The sequence below is a fragment of the Camponotus vicinus genome, unplaced genomic scaffold (assembly GCF_025532165.1).
Source record: "Camponotus vicinus isolate PSW18456_S1 unplaced genomic scaffold, iyCamVici1.0 SCAF_12, whole genome shotgun sequence".
NCBI lineage: Eukaryota > Metazoa > Arthropoda > Insecta > Hymenoptera > Formicidae > Camponotus > Camponotus vicinus.
Genome location: NW_028141948.1, coordinates 12,365,921 through 12,383,508, shown reverse-complemented (window position 1 = coordinate 12,383,508; position 17,588 = coordinate 12,365,921). Strand labels below are relative to the sequence as shown.

The 17,588-nt window shown below is 36.8% G+C and overlaps 1 protein-coding gene and 1 long non-coding RNA gene across 6 annotated transcripts in view; one reads left to right on the top strand and one right to left on the bottom strand.

Annotated features, from left to right (window-relative positions):
* Positions 1-17,588, bottom strand: part of LOC145963542 (uncharacterized) — a 25,424-nt gene extending 7,836 nt beyond the window's left edge. Inside the window, exons 1-7 of one of the 3 annotated variants that reach the window (XR_014436187.1) lie at positions 17,526-17,588; positions 17,133-17,258; positions 11,343-16,501; positions 10,802-11,263; positions 9,799-9,880; positions 9,613-9,698; positions 3,669-3,860 (exon numbers count right to left, since the gene is read on the bottom strand). This is a non-coding gene — a long non-coding RNA (uncharacterized LOC145963542). Of the gene's footprint in view, positions 1-3,668; positions 3,861-9,612; positions 9,881-10,801; positions 11,264-11,342; positions 16,502-17,132; positions 17,259-17,525 lie in introns of those variants that run through there. The other 2 variants (XR_014436188.1, XR_014436186.1) reach the window with 2 other exon arrangements.
* LOC145963540 (uncharacterized) lies at positions 2,591-16,783 on the top strand. Of its 3 annotated transcripts, none has more exons than XM_083085600.1 (6): positions 2,591-3,349; positions 9,741-9,882; positions 9,968-10,058; positions 10,409-10,512; positions 10,797-11,188; positions 11,354-16,783. In XM_083085600.1, exons 2-6 carry the CDS (start codon positions 9,768-9,770, stop codon positions 14,837-14,839), a joined length of 4,188 nt encoding a protein of 1,395 aa, XP_082941726.1. In that variant the 5' UTR covers positions 2,591-3,349; positions 9,741-9,767; the 3' UTR covers positions 14,840-16,783. The 3 variants fall into 3 exon arrangements, with proteins under 3 accessions (XP_082941726.1, XP_082941729.1, XP_082941727.1); XM_083085603.1 differs by lacking the exon at positions 2,591-3,349 and adding an exon at positions 8,324-8,564; XM_083085601.1 differs by lacking the exon at positions 2,591-3,349 and adding an exon at positions 8,605-8,853.

Here is a 17,588-nt window from a genome sequence, read left to right as displayed (position 1 = left end):
CGAATATTGACGGGTTACATTTTTTTATATGTTTTTAATTAGAATTTTACTGTTCCTTGTCGACGTAATTCCTAACGTATATAATTAACGTTTGTAATTTATAGAGAAAAGACTCATATATTATTTTATTTTTGAATTTTAGCAAATGAAATTTGCTCGTATTCTTTAAATAAACATTTTGAAACGAGATGTTATATCGTATTTACATATAAATTGTAGAATTTATCTTGGTTTACGAAATATCTTAATTTAATTTTCTTGCTCTGTAAGATTTAACAGTAAAGATAAAAATAATGCAGATTTAGAAATTTACAAGCTAATAGGATCGTTCTATCACGAGAAAAATACACCATTAATAGATACCATAGATTGTATAATTTGACCTTTATAGACCTATTTATTAATCGAAGCTAAAAAGAAGTTTTTGATCAATTTCCATCAACATGAGCGATGTAACAAAGAAGAGGAAAATAAAATTTTTCTATAGAAATCTATAAAAATTTGATATGAATTGATTTAACACATAAACGAGCATCAAATTCACAAATTATAGGCTTTTAAAATAAAAATTTACATAAATCAAGTTCATATCAACTTTATATAATGCTCAATATCTAATTATAAAATAGAAAGGTATATATCGTTTTAATTCTATATTAATTTAATTGATACTTGGTACTTTTGATACTTTTTTCTATCAATTTTAAATAAAGCAATATTTTTTTATACATGACAATAGACTCAATATATCGACAAAAAACAAAATTCTTATATTTTCAGCTTTAATATGTGCACTAAACACTCAAAGATCAAAGGAATCATTTTCTATATTAAGAGAAATGTAGCCTCCTTCTCGAGTTCTTATCAGCAAACAGCTATCTCTCGGAAATAACACTATCTTTAAGGTTTCAGTGTCCTCCATGCAGTCGTGTTTAATTAGCTGGTCAAAGACTTGAAATCGTATAAAATTGTTTCTTGCAAGATATTAAATAATTTTTTCTCTCGTGATAGAGTAATATAAAATATATTTTCTATTATTTTCGCGTTAGTTATAATAAATATACGCATAAATCAATCTGTATTCGTCTACATTTGTAGCAACATTTATAGCAACATTTATAGCATTGTTACTTTATTTTAACAAAGAGAGAGAGAGAACAGTTCGTAATAGCTTCTAATTCTCTATATTGTTAGATATGTTTTATTGGAGTGATTTATTTGTTAATATTTCAATGTATTTTATTGTAATTAATTTGATGATTATTGTATTATCATATATACATACACACACACACATGTATATTATGTGTGTACGCATCGTATGTACGTGTCAATACAAATTGTCGACACACACATGTATTAAATTTGAGACGATTCTTCGATCTAGAAAGACAATGTTTGAAATCATCATTGTACTCTCGCACGCGATGCACACGTAGCATCCTTGTCCTGAACTTATACAAACTTGTCAGGTAGACTAGTACATTGACATTATACAGGAAACGACGATTGGAAGAAAAATGATCACACATTGCGGAGCTGGTCAGAGATTTCCCGCTACATCTATCAAGAACGAGAAAGGGACGAGGGGGTGATTGGCGGAAAGAGGGGAGGAAAGAGAGATTACGGTGGGAAGAAAAAGGGAGAAGGAAGCGAACGAGCGTAAAGAAAGAGGCAAGAGAAGAGAGGTCGAGAAGCACGAGAAGGGGGCGAGCTTCTTTTCAGAGAAAAAAAATAGCGGAACGAGAGAGAGAGACAGAGAGAGCGACGCAACGCGATAGAAAAAGAGGGGGTGAACAGGGAAAGGGCGCTCGACACTTCGAAGGGAAAAACGTAGAACAAAATGGGGAGAGAAGGGCGGCCAGAGTCGCGAGATAAAGCATGATTGAGGGGCCACAGGCGGGGGGGAGGGGAGTCGAGGGAAGCGTCCCGCGAAGAGCAAAAGGGAGAGGAACACGATACGGATAGAAGGGGATCGTACGCGGAAAACGAAGAAGGTAGAAAGAAAGGAGGAAATATACAAGGGCTACCTCCTCGCTCTCTCTCTTTCTCTCTCTCTCTACCCGTAATGGAGGAGAGGGAGAGAGAGAACCGGTGGGTGGGGGCTGCGACAGTGGGATAACGAGACGGGCGAGGAGCGCGGGAACAGGCACGACGGGGGGGAAACTGGTAACCCCAGCTGGTAACGACAAGCGGGAAGGGGACACAGTGCCGCTGTGAGAGGGGCAATTCAATGTTGCTGTGCTAGTGTGAGGTACGTATGTATTATCCAGTGGAGAAGAGAAGGTACAAGCGAGGAGGTACAATCAGGAGCGGTGGGAGAAAAATAAAGAGGGTGAGAAAGAGAGGGAGAGAGAGAGAGACGAGTGAGTACACGCACGACGATGAGGCAAGGCTAAACGAACCAGCAGAGTTAGTTGCATCGGATCTGAAGGACAGAAGGGAGAGAAAGAAAGAGAGAGAGAAAGAGAAGGACGAGCGATGTCGGAGAGGAGGAGGAGGAGGAGGAAGAGGAGGAGGAAGGGAACCGAGCCGCTGCGAGAGAGCGAGCGGAACGGATAGGGGAAGAGCGGATCAGAAGGGACCGAAAGGACGGGAGGGGGGAGAGCCCGCAGGGGAAAGGGCACATCCCGTTCTACGTCTCTCGTTTAGTTCGGCATGAGACGTCGTCGGTGGAATGTATCGTTGCGCGCGCTTTCCCGTCGCCCGTATCCCGCGTCGAGAGGACCGTGTGCGCGTTGGCCGTCGTGTTGCCTTTAGTTCGCGAGCGCGCCGCGCCGCGCTCACCGGCGCTGCTCACCGGCACCCGTAATTTCGTGACCGCCCTGCCTTCCGCCACTGCAGTTTCTCGCTGCCGTTTTCGAGAGCCCTCCTCGATCTCGTCTCCGGATTGTCTCGCCGTCTTCACGACGGTGCCGTGCGAATCGCGTGGACATGGCAGGTTACTCCGATCGCGCTAGATCGGGACGGGAATGACGCGCGATCAGGCCGTAGTACCACGCGACATCGCAGTAGTAGTAGTAGTAGTAATCGTAATAGTAGTAGTAATAATAGTAGACTGGCTACTCCGCACACAAAGAGAGAATCCTGGAGGAGGGTGGGAGATAGAGAGAGACAGGGACAACGTGGTGGTGAATTTTGAGACGTTGTCGTTGTAGACCGTTGTCCGTGAGCGCCTCGCGCATACGTGGTGTCCCGTCGTGTCTCGTGTCGCGCGAAAGACGCGTCTCTCGCCGCCGTGTGGTCTACGCGCGCGCGCGCGCGCGTAGACTCGCTCGTGCTCTAGAATCGTCAACCGGGAGTAACGTAGCGTCACTCGTCCCCGCTGCTCCGGATCGCATGCCTGCACGTAAGTATATATATATAGAAAGAATATATATACGTATATAATATAATACGCTCGAGTACATAACACATAGGTGCACGCATACGTACGCGAAATAAATCCTACACATACACCTACACACGCCGGTGTATACACAGAGACGTTATGCGCCTGTGTGCCGTGAGATGGAGCGACGAGGTGGACGGTTCTCCTCGTCTGTTTCTCCGCGTTGTCCCCCGCGTATTCTCTCTCCCTATCCTCTCTCCCTCCTTCTTCTCCCGCCGACCCCCCTTTTCTCTCTCTCTTTCTCTCTCTCATATTACTCTCTTTTCAGCGTACATACTTGCATTTATGCGTTTTCTCGTTCCGTCCTCGGAATCGCATGGGATTCATTCGTCGGTAGGCAAACATGCTGGAATAGGCATCAGCCAGGGATGCGTATTAACAATCCGAACGTCGATTACGACACTGAGTTATAATGCATTTTGGATGCATTTTGCGGCTTCGCGTAAACTGCATCGTAAAAAAACATCCCCTGAAAAATGATTGTTTTACTATTATTACCGTAGCGATACAGATAAAGTAACGATTGTATAATTGCAGAAACATATATAGATTATTCAATCATTGTTTAATTGGGTTATTTACTATCGTGATAGTTATAAACATTGATTACATTTTCGTTTTGAATGTTTTTATCTGCCTCGATTAAGATATAGTTTAACAGTATCGGCTCTTTTTCTTCCAAAAAATATATTAAGATATTCGAAAAATTTGTTTTATTATCGTAGACTTAACGCAAATGATAATTGTGTATCTAATGCATTACGTCTAGGATAGATTCTTTTTTTTAAAGATTATGAATTGCATTTGTCATTTATAAAGATGCTTTAATCTTTCAAGTTTACGCGATATGTCTCGGACATATAGATTACACAAATGTTTTTCTCATTAAAATATCCAAATTATTTTCCTTGCAATAAAACAATTTCGACATATGCTCGATATACAACTCCTTCTATTTCATCTATATCTTTATATACAAAATCTATACAAAAAAAATATTGTAATAAAGAGTTTAAGAGTTTGTGGATCTGTTACAGAAGTTTTCTCTTGGAATTCGGTATCGATTATTTTTTTTATGACACCGCAAATTGAAATACTTGCAAAAAATAGATAAATTTTTTCGCATAAGTTTAAAGAAATTTGATACACGTACGTATATCATTACATAGAATATATGCACTATTAGTACATTGTAAAATGAAAAATTAATTATAAATTTTTTTCAAAGAAAGAAATGTATATTAATGATACAGAATACTTCATAAAATTTAAAGTATTTAAGTAAAAAATATTAGAGACACTTGTCTGACGATCGCGAATTTTTCTTCGGAAAAATTTAAATATATAATAAGTTACAGAATTGTTGGAAACTGTAAAAGCCCGTACAGATAATGAAATATGATTTTTTAAATTAATTTCAAATGAATTTTATATTTTAATAGATTCTTAATACGAAATTTTTCGGAATTTAACTGATAAAATTTAACAAGAATTTTCATATGAGAGAATATTTTGTCTCACAAGCTGGCATCATTCATGACATCACCATGCAAATACATTTTGTCATGCGTATGCAAAAAATTGGAAAATAAAAAAGAATTGAAAAAATATCGTTAAAAATTGAAATTTTTTGTCTATTTTGCAGAATGATTTGAATTTGAGCTGTGTTTGCATATCTGAATGTTGACGCTTGAACAGAAAAAATACGAATGTTTCTTTCACATGAGTTCTTCGATATGAAAGAAAAATATCAATTTTTTTTAATATAATCACAAAGGAAAAAAAAATGTCCGCAGAGTCGAAAAAAAAATTCCGTAAAAATTCTCACTATTGCGACAAGTATCTTACTTAATTACGAAATCACTATTACACCTATTACTTTCAATATATCTATCTAATGTGTTTCTCTTCAACGCTTCGATTTCCTCGCTTTCATTACGAGAGCGACGCTTGATCGATCCTTAAAATGTTGTATTCGATTTCTGATCTCCCGTTTATGTGATCGCGTATTGAAGGAGATTCTTATAAAAAGCCAATCGTCCTTTCCTTCCCACCCTTAATAACGGAAAAGCCAAGTTGCTCCCCCGATGTCCGCCTTTCGTGGTCTCTGTGTCTCTCCTTTGGTCGCTAAGTGACTGCGAACGGCAGTCTGGCAGGGTCGCCCTTTGCTTTTCGCAAATGTAAGTGTCGTCTAATGTCGTGACGATATTTCACGAGCAGCCTGCGATCGTTTTTTTTTTCTATTACAAGAATTGAAATTGAAGATTACTTATTACGTTGCCCGTTTGACACAGCGTTTAGTTATCAAAATTATTATTTATGTACTAATTAATTTAAGTACAATTCTTTCATGTGTGTGTGAATCTCATTTTTTCCTTCATTATAAATTGATTAAAATATAATATTATTATATAAGAATTTTTAACACGATAATTATGAAAATTGAAATGTTATCTTCCCCCTCTTCTCTCTTTCTTTTATCATTCGAAATTGTCAAGTTGTCATAACATATAAAATAATCGTTTTAAGACAAATATATTTCTTGGTGAATAAAATTCATATTAATCTGAAATATTTACATAATTATACATACATTCAATAACATGAAAAAGCATGCAGAAAGTATTAGGGATACATATAATTCTTTTATAAAAAATAATATATATGTGATTTTTCATAAAATAATCAAGAGAGAAATAAATTCTAGTCTACTATCTTGCGTGACACAAAATTTCGATACGTGTATGAGAGATCTAGCAGGAAAAAAAGAGGAAGCTGCGACAGATGCACGCATTATTCAATATTCCGAAAGGAATTCCACTACAAAAGCCGTCTTGAGCATTCAATTTTATGCAACTCTTTACGCGACACGCTGACAGGAGCGCAGCAATGACGCGTGAGAACGACTACTCGTATCACGTGTTAATTTCTGAAACACGTGTTGATATGTCAGTTACGTTAACGATGACTCGATCAGATTAGATTAGATCTTTAATCCGCAAATTTTGCTTTTCTGCTTGGAAAGTGTTTATAAACAGGGTGTCTATTTAAATCTTGTTAAAAAATCTTCCCTGAAGATTGTAATCTTCGAAGTATTCTTATTTAAATTTTAGATGAATATTTTAAAGATTTTTTGCAACTTTGTAAAATAACTTTTTTTATTGTATGCATTTTTAATAGTCTTCATACAAGGTATTCGTGTTTTTTTAGGGAGTAGACATCCTAATAAAAAATTAACATTTATAGATTATGATATCATTGTATCTTTTATTACAATTCGCGAATTAATTGATGTAAGATATCAAAAAAATATATTTATTACTATATTTTCATTTATATGATTGATATCTCTAGATATTATTTTTGTTGGTATTTTTGTAAATCTTTAGTTTTAAAAGAGATTGGCGTTTCTTTTGCCGCACGTCACGCTAAGAATTTCGCTCCTTCGTTTCTCGAAGCAGTCCGATATAAATAGACATAGCACGTTAGACAGCGCAGAACGTGGTACCTAAGGCACACGTTTCGCAGATTAAATAATTCGAGTAAATAACGATGAGATAAAACGCCGTAGAAAGATAATGAGGGAGCGAATTATTCCGTTTCTCGCTATTTTTTTTTATCCGCGTGCCTTTACTTGATAAACTGCACACGTACACATATGTCGACTGCGCCCGCGCGCGCGCGTAGATAGTCTATTATCTGTGATTTATTTCTAGTTTGATAAGGGAAACGTGGTGTGGCGATTGTCGGTCGCGGTTACCGCTGATTGAATTCGAAAGATTACTTTTCGCCTTTTTCCGCATGTATGAAAAAATATATGTTTTTCCATAGCAATATCTTTTAATTGAAATCGATAATGGAATTGGATCATCATGAAAAATCAATTAACGAAATTATTTATATTTATCGGATAGCCCATGTATTTTCGGGAAAGTCTTAAATTAGAAATAAGTTGCAGATATGTAAAAATTGCAAATTTTATATGTAAAGAACTGTGTGTGTGTTTCAGGTTGTTATATTAAAGATTAAAGATATATTTATAGTGGAAATATTGAATCTACTTATAAATGTGAAAATTGCGTAACATTAACATGAAATTATTTAATGTTTAAATTAAAAGGATTTTTGACAGATGAAATTTCAATAAACAATACTCTTAACTGAATTTTTTTTATTATTCTCCTAGTATTAGATTCTTAATATGTGAGATATCATTATATAAATCAGCATTCTTTTAAATTAAACATTCTTTTAAATTAAACAATTTTTAAATTAAACATGAAAATATTGCATCGTTAAAGATAAAAATCTTATAGTACGATTATGGGCTATGCATCTATAGCATTCGCGACACGTGTTGCGCGGCAACAGAGTTAAGTAAATAACCGAGAGAGAAAACATTGAATCAGATTTGTAGGAAGAGGAGAAGAGGGGAATTTGTTAATAGGTAAAAATCGCATCATAAGAATTATATGTAAACATTTAAACAATTTTCCAGTTATATAACTGTTTTTATAACTGTTATTGTTTATCAACTTGATGTTATTACTTGCAACAGAAATTCTATGAATCAAAATTATTATACATTCTTTTTCCAAAGTTAAAAATTTTCTCATTAATTTTTACATTATCTCAGATTATTTGTATTAAAATTAAAAATTCATCATTTCGTTGAAATAATCAAGAATATATTATGCTTCAAATATAGATAATCATGTGAGAGAGATGAAGGGATAAAATTTACATTATATTTTAATTTTTCACTTATATGTTATATTTTTGAATAGAAGATACATCTGTAAGAAGCATTGTATTTTTTTATTTTCAGCCTGTACGATGTTTCTTTTTAGAAACGTTCAATTCAGTTCTCTTTCAGGAAGAAAACAGAAAAGCGTTTGTTTTTGTTTCGATTCTACGAAACTTCTTTTCAGATTAATTGAGAGCAAAAAATGGGATTCACACTAGGCAGCATGCTGCGACAAAAAGACGCGTCACGATGTAAATGGCGGAATCTATGTATTCCTGCCGACAACACGTGTTACGTTTATGGCGACGCACAGCATGCTGCTTGACAAGCCCGAGTGTGCATTTCTCAAATTGTGCACGCGCGCGCAAAAAAAGGGAAATTCCGCAAAATTCGCAATTCTTCGCGTAGCGCAACGTAAATAACTAGGTGAGTCGACTTATCTCGTCGGGCCGTAAAATACCGCGATATTCGATCAATACCGCCAGGTATATTCGACGAACGTACACACACGCAAATATACACCACGTTGCAAGGGACGTTTGGCGGTTTAACCGCACCGCCGGGCGAGCGGAAAAACGGAAAGGACGATTCTAAACAGAGACGGGAAATGTACCCGTATACCTTCCTACCTACGGGCTTTTGAGCCCGGCTGGAGGGGATGACAACGGGCATAACGGGAGCTACCTGAGAAACCCTCGAAAAAATTCAACTAAATGTACATAATGACATATCGCTGGCATTTCTGTATCAGAGTGAAATATGAATTAGTTGTTACTAAAGTACTGCAATTGTATTGTATAGAAGAATGCCAAGAAAAAATATTGCATTTCGATAGTACAAATGAGAAATAAAGTAACCAGATACCTTTTGGACATTTTTATTTAAAGTAATAATTTTCCAATATTACTTTATTAGTAATCATGTATCTCAAGAAACTAACTTTATGTAGTTTCGTGTTTATTTAATGCTTTTTTGAAAAATAAATTTTTGAATTTTGCAATCATGTATAATACTTTATCGACACTATTGATTGGTATCTTCTTTTAATATACACGATATTTGTAAAACATGTGAGCAAATAATTCTATAACGAATTTGAAGAGTCGAAATGAAAAAAAAAGAAAAAAATGAAAAAAAAATTGTTACAAACATATGTCTAAAAATATTTTATTTTAATATATAAAAAATTATAATATTCAAGTTTTTTTCCAACTATTTAAAACTACATAGATTATAAAATATTCTCGATTATATGTTTTTAAAAACTGCTTTTTATATTTTGAAACTTATAGTCTTGTTATTATTTCATTAATAAAATGCTGGAATCTTTCATTTATAAATACATAATTTTCATGATATTTTCATTAGATATTCGATATTTTAATATGCATATTTTATTATATCTAATTCATCTAAATTATGTATATAGTATCATTGCATTATTGCGGAGATTTTGAGAATTATAAGTACTTACGATTAAAAATACTTCTGACGATGCTCTTCAATTTCTCATGGGATTAATACTCAAGTTAATGGTAGTAATTGATTGAATCCTGAAGTCTATAGTTGACAAATTGAAAATAACTGCATTTCTCTTTATAGACTTAGCGTTTTGCAATTTCCGAAGAAATGGCTGGTATCGGCAAAAGGATGCTCTTACGTGATATTAATCAACATTTGGTCTGTCTGCTGTGTCGAGGCTACCTCATAGATGCCACAACCATAGTGGAGTGTTTGCATTCCTGTAAGTAAAAGTTGAGATTTATATAGTTCAGATTTTATCGGTTATCAACATACACGATAAACTAATGTGTATATTTGCCATTCAGTTTGCAGAAGTTGCATTTTAAAAGCACTCAGCACTTCGGCACAATGCCCATCGTGCAAACATGCGCTCAACAAAGCGAAGCCAAATATCAAGTATGTAATCATATGTTTTTATTGTTTTGCATTGTTCGAATAATTTATGCAGCAATTTACATCGTCCATTTCCACTTTTACAGTAGTAATAAACTGTTGTTTGTAAAAATAAAATTTTAATTTTTGTTGAAAGATAAAAAAAGATAAAAATTTGGTTATAAAATAATTGTAAATATGCAATATCAAAAAACACAATTTTTTTTATATTTCAAATAGCGGAATATTGATTTCAAAGTGGTCAAAGTGAGTGGATTTCCGCGCGATGTATTTTATATAATTAAAAAATAATATACATCTTTTTTATATTCTAAAAATTATTACTTTTGATTACGATTGGAATCTCTTTGCAGAGCCGATAAAGCGCTACAGGAGATCGTGTATAAATTGGTGCCCGGATTATACCATAGAGAAATGCTAAGGAGGAGAGAATTTTATAAAAAGCATCCCGAACATGGTAAATAATCGTTTTAAAATCACCTAAATTCTCGAATCTTTGCACTAGCATTCCCATTTTAAATTCCTGGTCTCTTACCACAGTTATATTGAATTATAATGTTAGAAATAGGAAATTATGTAAATCTTTTTTATGGTAACACTGATTTATTTCTATATATAACGAGAAAAGAATTCACAAAATTTTTTATTTCTAATGTCATACTTCATGTTCAACATGGTTTGGACCAAGAATCTTAATATAAACTATATATACTTATTATATCTCAATTTTCAAACAATTAGCGAACCTAACAACGCCGGAGCAACGCGGTGAAGATGTAAGCGGACGATTAATATTCAATCCGGAGGATGTGGTGAGCTTGAGCTTGGAATACCTGCCGCCAGAAGCAGATCCGTTGGATATATTGAGTATCAATGACGTGGATACGAACAACTCGAACAGCGTCCACAGCGGTGGCAATACCAATAACAGTAATCACAATGGCAATACCGGCAGCAGCAGGAGATACTTGCAGTGTCCAGCTCTCGTGACTATTGCGCATTTGAAAAAGTTCATATCAATGAAATACAGCGTTGACGTAACAAGATACACCATCGAGATTTGTCATCGACGCGCGACTTTGCCCGAAAACTGGACCCTCATGGACGTCGCTTATATTTACGCGTGGAAAAGGGTAGGTATTACTTTATTCCATTTATCCATTTCTCTTCGCATAATTATTAGATGACATGTAATTAAGTCGTGACATCTGTAAGTACATAATGTTCTTGTTTATATACATATTAGACGTTTATTTTTAATATGTAAGAAGACTTCATTTAAATTACCTTTCTTGCAGATTGCACCGATGAGATTTTTCTACCTAGTGGCGCATGAACAGAGACTCGAAGCACCGCTGCATCAAAGACCATCGACTCCGGGATTGGGAGCCCGGGACTGTTTGCCGCCGATTGACGTTCGGACTAACAGTGATATAAGCACTAATCTTGTTAATCAGATTCCGGAAACCTCTAAATCAGAAGTTAAATCTGCCAGCGATAGTGACAGGATAATGTCTTTAACGAAAAATTCGGATAAGATTGCAAACAGCAAGATAAATACGCCCGTGGATCGTAAGCCAACAGTGACAGGCGAGAAAGACGAAGCAAACAAGACAACGACGACGACATCCGCAACGTCGACATCAACAGCGACGAGCGTCACGACGACAATATTGACCACGGTAGCGACAAACGCGTCTTCGCCGACGACGACAACGACGACGACGACAACGACGGCGACGGCGACGGCGACGGCGACGGCGACGGCGACGGCGACGGCGACGACGATATGCAATGATTCAAACAAGCAGATAAAGAGTCCGATTAAGATAATGAAGAATCCAGACGGAAAATACGAAGTGTTAAAGAATCCGCCTGCTCCTTCTACAGATATTAAGAGCCCAACAAGTCCTGAATTTAGTGTCGTGAATTCCAATGGTGTCAAGATAACGCTGAAGCAATGTTCACCGCCGCAAAATAGCAATGCGAAGAAACCGAAAGTCATCAGCGACGTTCTATTGCGTTGCGGCCAAGTGGAGAAAGACGCACCATTGATTCAGCGACTACAACAGGCACAAGATAAAGATAAATTTACTATCCAGACTAATCCAGTATTGCCGGATAAATTAGAAAAACAACGGCGTAAAGTGACTTTCTCAGTAGATCGATCTCCAACATCCGAGAAGACCTCTCCCACTAACGCCAGCGGTACCGTGCCAAAAACAGCGCTGAAGAAACCAGCGGAGCAACAGGATAAAAAGCAATTCCTACAGGGTTTCCAGTTGACCGCTCGAGAACCATCGGTACCAAATGATAGCAAGTTGATACCTACTATTCGAGACATCGGTGTCGCAGTGAACGCCTTTAAATCTCTTCAAAAAGCTAACGCAAAAGTGGAGGAATCCTTGAAGAAAGATACTGATGAAATTAAGAAAAAGAGCAACACTGAGAACGCTGGCTCGAATGCGAACAGCAACACCATCGCGACAAACGCGATCGCGAAACGGAATCTCCTCGGAATGACTGCTAATTCGCGTACAAACAAAACTAATGACCCAAACGGACGTGCATTCAATTCGGGAGTCAGTTCAAACAACACGAACATCGCGAGCGGCAAGATGGATGTGTATACCTTTTCTAGTGATCCGCCGATTGTCCCAGCCGGAGCGGTAAAGAGGAAATGCCCGCCGGGTGTGCCAATTGCCGATTTGAAGCGTCGGAAATCGCCGCAAATCGCGCAGAAACAGGAAGCTAACAAGAGGCAAAACGCTTCTTCGTATAATTCTGTTAAGTTATCGCGCACTTCTTCCGCGGAACATGTGGTACCTACGAGTAAAGCGACCAATCTAGCAGGAGATTACAGTGGCAATTCAAGTCGCATGCCCAACGCAAAAGCGTCGACCAGCCCGCTGCTGCCGAATGACACTAGGGATTTTCTAGTGGATGGCTACGGATTGAATATTCCGGCGAGTTTGAGCATAACGCTAACGTCCCCCAAGTCTTCTGGGACTTCCGGGCAAGTCGAGTTCAAAGATCCCAGCGATAATAATCGCGGAAAGGTCGCGCTGGGCAAAGTGAATCCTAGTATCACGTTGAACGATCGGTCGGTCGACCCGCGTGTGTTAAAAGCTTTGAAGACGGGACAGATCAGAATGCCAGCCACTCCAACGAAGGCCAAACCAGCGGCAACAACGGTAGCGACAACGAAACAGACACCAATGACAACGGATCGTAGCGAGATAGCAACGAACCAGCAACGAACGACGACGTTTGCTGGCAAACGGAAAAGGGAACACGAATTATCCAAGGACATTCTGGATTTGAGCGGAGGTAAAAAGAGTATGGATTTACATCCTTTGAGAATCCCTCAGCCGGTGACAAAACTCAATCAAAACAAGACCAATAAGATTACGAGCAGGGATAATATGCAACCGGGTAGCGTCTCCGATCAGGGCCAACTGGTGACACTGGGCAATCATCTGTATTATCGAGCACCTCCGGGTTCTCTGACACCCGCAGCTCACCGTGTTAATGATTTTCCATTACCACCGTCGCCATCGCGTACCCCTGTTTACGCACCGTGCCTCGGTTCCATCAACCGATCGAGCTCGGATCTTTCATCCGTCTTTCCGACTCTGTCGAGTTTTTACGCTCTGAATCAGGCACCGAATCTTCAGCAGTTTCAAATGGATACGGCGCGACTGAAACTGCCACCGCGTTCCATTGCAGAAAGCGGCGCGACTTCTGCGACGTCTGGAAGTAGTGACAATCCAGCTAATTCCAACATTAGTGGCGTGCCAGGGAAGAGTCATTTAGCTGCTCAGTGCGCGCCGGTTAAACCCGCAAGATCTTCCGTGGCACCCTTGGCTGTTCCCATCAATAAACAACAACACTCTGCCGACAAATCTGCAAACGTTAATGCCAATCGGACGATCTTGGGCGACTCCTCGAGCAAACCTTCGACTTTTCGCAACGACGAAGATCGGAACAACGGCTCGTCGGACGACACTCTTCGTTTGAACGTTCAAAAAAGATTTGCCTTGGATGTCGAGAGTACAAATAACAGGTTCCTGTCGCGGAACGAGGATGCAAAGAGCATCAGCCAAGCCACGAACGATACTGCTAGAGATACAAATGCCGAGTCTAAGAAAGAAGCGATCAATCCTGACAATTCGCAACAACAGCAGCGGCAACAGCAGCAGAATCGCGAGGCAGCGAGTCCTAATATCGTATCGTCGACGGCTTCGCCGTCGCCACCTCCCGGCAATGGTGGTGTAAGAAGTGAGGGTAGTACTAGTCAGGGTGACAATAATATTAACAGCTCAAACGGAGATAATAACGGGACGTCGTCGAGTCCGACGAAGAGCATCGTTTCCGAAGCGACCTGCAACAAATCGCCGGACAGCCCGGACTCGAGTTCGATCACGGTAGAGTCCAGTTCAGGCACAAGTTCAAGCAAGACGACGGATCGGGAAGTGTCGACGGATGTGACGAAGACCTCGGATGCGAATCCAACCGTGGTTGATGATTCGACCGCACCTGACGACAAGAACAAGTTCGCCATCAAATCGGAAGCGAGTGAGATCGCGAAGCAATTGAGTTCCGTGCAGAAAACGTTGCTGGCAGTTTTTCCCTCGAACGAATGGGCGAACAATCCCATTGCCGCCGAGCATCTGGGAAACTTCCTGAAGAGTCTCAACGCCACGATAAAAAATGAAGGGAGCACCGACGAATCTAAGACGGAGAAAACCGATCGGAAGACCGAGGGTAGCGAGACTCGGTAATAATATTTCCGTTAATCCGACGAGGATGAAAAAATGAGCTTTTATTTTACGGTGTTGCGGGAAAGTGATACGCTCGTATGGTGTTTCGAGTCATCGATGTGAATTTTATATAGGATTTTACAGCTCTGAAAAGACAGTTTTAGTTTCTTTTATTTCGATGATTTTATAGACTGGATGTTTCACTGAATCCATTATTATACGCGATAACGTGCGTATAAAACATGATGACAATGAGAAAAATATAGGAAACAAGCAGACAAACGGATAAACTCTGAGACACTGCCATATGAATGGAAAAATGCGTGGAATCATTTTTTACAGGGATGCACACAATTATTATAATTCACGCGAAATGGAAGAGGAGAATTTCACAAAGAACGTTACGTATATTATAGAGTACACAGAATATACAGAATAGTATTATAAAGAGCAGTAGGTCGAGAATCTTATTTTTTCAAGTTTCTTAAAAAGAATCTTTCACATATGCTCTGGAATGATCTATAGACTATATTATTGATCTTATCAAATTAAAACTTGGAAACATTCCGGAAGAAAGAATTTCCACATTGTCTTTCTCTAAGAATCTTCTTCGCAGAGGTCAGAATGTAACTTTTGATCAGTGATACAGATTGACAACGACAGCTTGCTTCATGACTGAATTATGTCCCGTATAATTTACAGTCATTGCTTTCAATATTTGCTATTGGAATCGGATCATGTAACAAAATCACCTCTTTTATATTCAATTTATGAATAGCAAGCATTATAGCTGCGTTGTAACAGTTATAATAAAGAAAAGTAACAAGAAGTTAAAAGTGGTCCAAGCAAAAATAAGTGGTAAACTGTATTTGCATATCATATATTTCATTGATTCCTTGACGTAGATTCAATATCATTTTACACAATATAATTTTTCTAAAAGTTGCTAATGTATAATCAAGTGGTTGCAAAATTAAGAAGATTACAAGATTGAATCAATAGGATAATAAAATAATTATCTATATTTTATTTCCTTACATTATCTTTTATTATATATGTATATTATTATGTAATTTGTTAATTAAATTCAGATATGAAAATTACTAAATATATGATGCGAATACACAATACCACATGTATAGATCCAATACTGTAAATTAAAGATATCGCATACACGACATATTCTTGGAGAATAAAAAAAAAACTTTCAATCCAATACTATTCTCTTACTTTGTGTTATGTTTTCTACATATTAGTACAGTTACATGCATAATGTCTATATGTTGTACAATTATTGTTACGTTATGCTGCTATACACAATGTATTTGTATTATATTAATTGTATTTTATTTGACTTGTACATATTTATGATTATTATGTACATGATAATAAGCAGGACATAGCAATGTCCTCTTTTCGAAATTCCTGTTACTAAATCAGAAGTTAACAGAGTGCATTTTGTGTTTTATATATTAAGGATATGTGTATCATGATAAGAGAATCGTTTCTACATTTGATATACAGTCAAATGTCCGTATTGTAAAGTCATTTGAATTAAACAATATCTTTCGACAAGATTGTTTATTTTAAACATTTTTTGTTAGTTCCTATTCTCATTCTAATGACATTCTTGTCACGATGAAAATGCTTGTTGGATGCTTTGGTTTTCATTCGCTTACTCATCTTCAAATGTGGTAACATGGCAAATATGAAAAGCGGAGCAGAAAACAAATATTCATTTTACGGACATATGATTGTATAATACATTATATATAATTTGTACAATTATATGTGTTATATCTTTACAATAAATTTCTCTTTTTAAGGTATTTTAAATATATATATATATATATATATATATATATATATATATATATATATATATATACATATATTTCTTCTTCGTAAAAAATAATATCTTTTTATAGATGATATGTAAATGTCATATGCATTATGTAAATTATTTATTTACAGTCCCAATTTTCTCATTTTTAAATTTCTTCTTACATTATTGCTTTATTATGTCACATTTGCCTTTTGAATACATAATGTAAAATGAAAGTGACACACTATATATATATAGTTAAAATATTTTTGTTCTGCATTATATGCCATTGAAATAGAAAGTGAAAAAGCGAGAAAAATCAAAAGCATTATATTTTCTCTGACGTATCACAAGGATTGTACATTTTTTTATTAAAATATTGGATTATCACTGACAAGTGGAAACACAATCTTTCGAAAATTATTTATTCCCATTCTTTATCGCGTAGTTGAAAAAATTGGCTATAGAATTAAAAGTATTTTTACTCACAAATTTTATGCGTGTCTCGCCAAAAAGCCAAAGATTGATTGACTCGATCAAGGTCATCTTTTCCCATTCTATCCAAATTTTCGTAGCAGTGCAAAAGAACTTTTTCCTCTTCCGAAATCGTTGAAACTGAAACACCACAATTATTCTTATCCGTTCCCGCTCTCTTTTAGTAAATGCGCAAAATACAAATGTCGTTGGTCACGTGACATATATATATATATAATAATTATAATAGCTGTGCAAGAAGTAATTTTCGATTTATTGAAGAGTAAACAATACAACTAAAATACATGGAAAGATATAAAATAGAGAAATTCTATTAAATGAGATTCTATTTAACGTAGATTTATAAAAAAATAAACTAATCAGCGCTTAACGTGAAGAATACGTTACCTTCCATATTGAAAGAGTGATTCATATGTCAATTGAATTATCCAACTATAAATATAAATTACG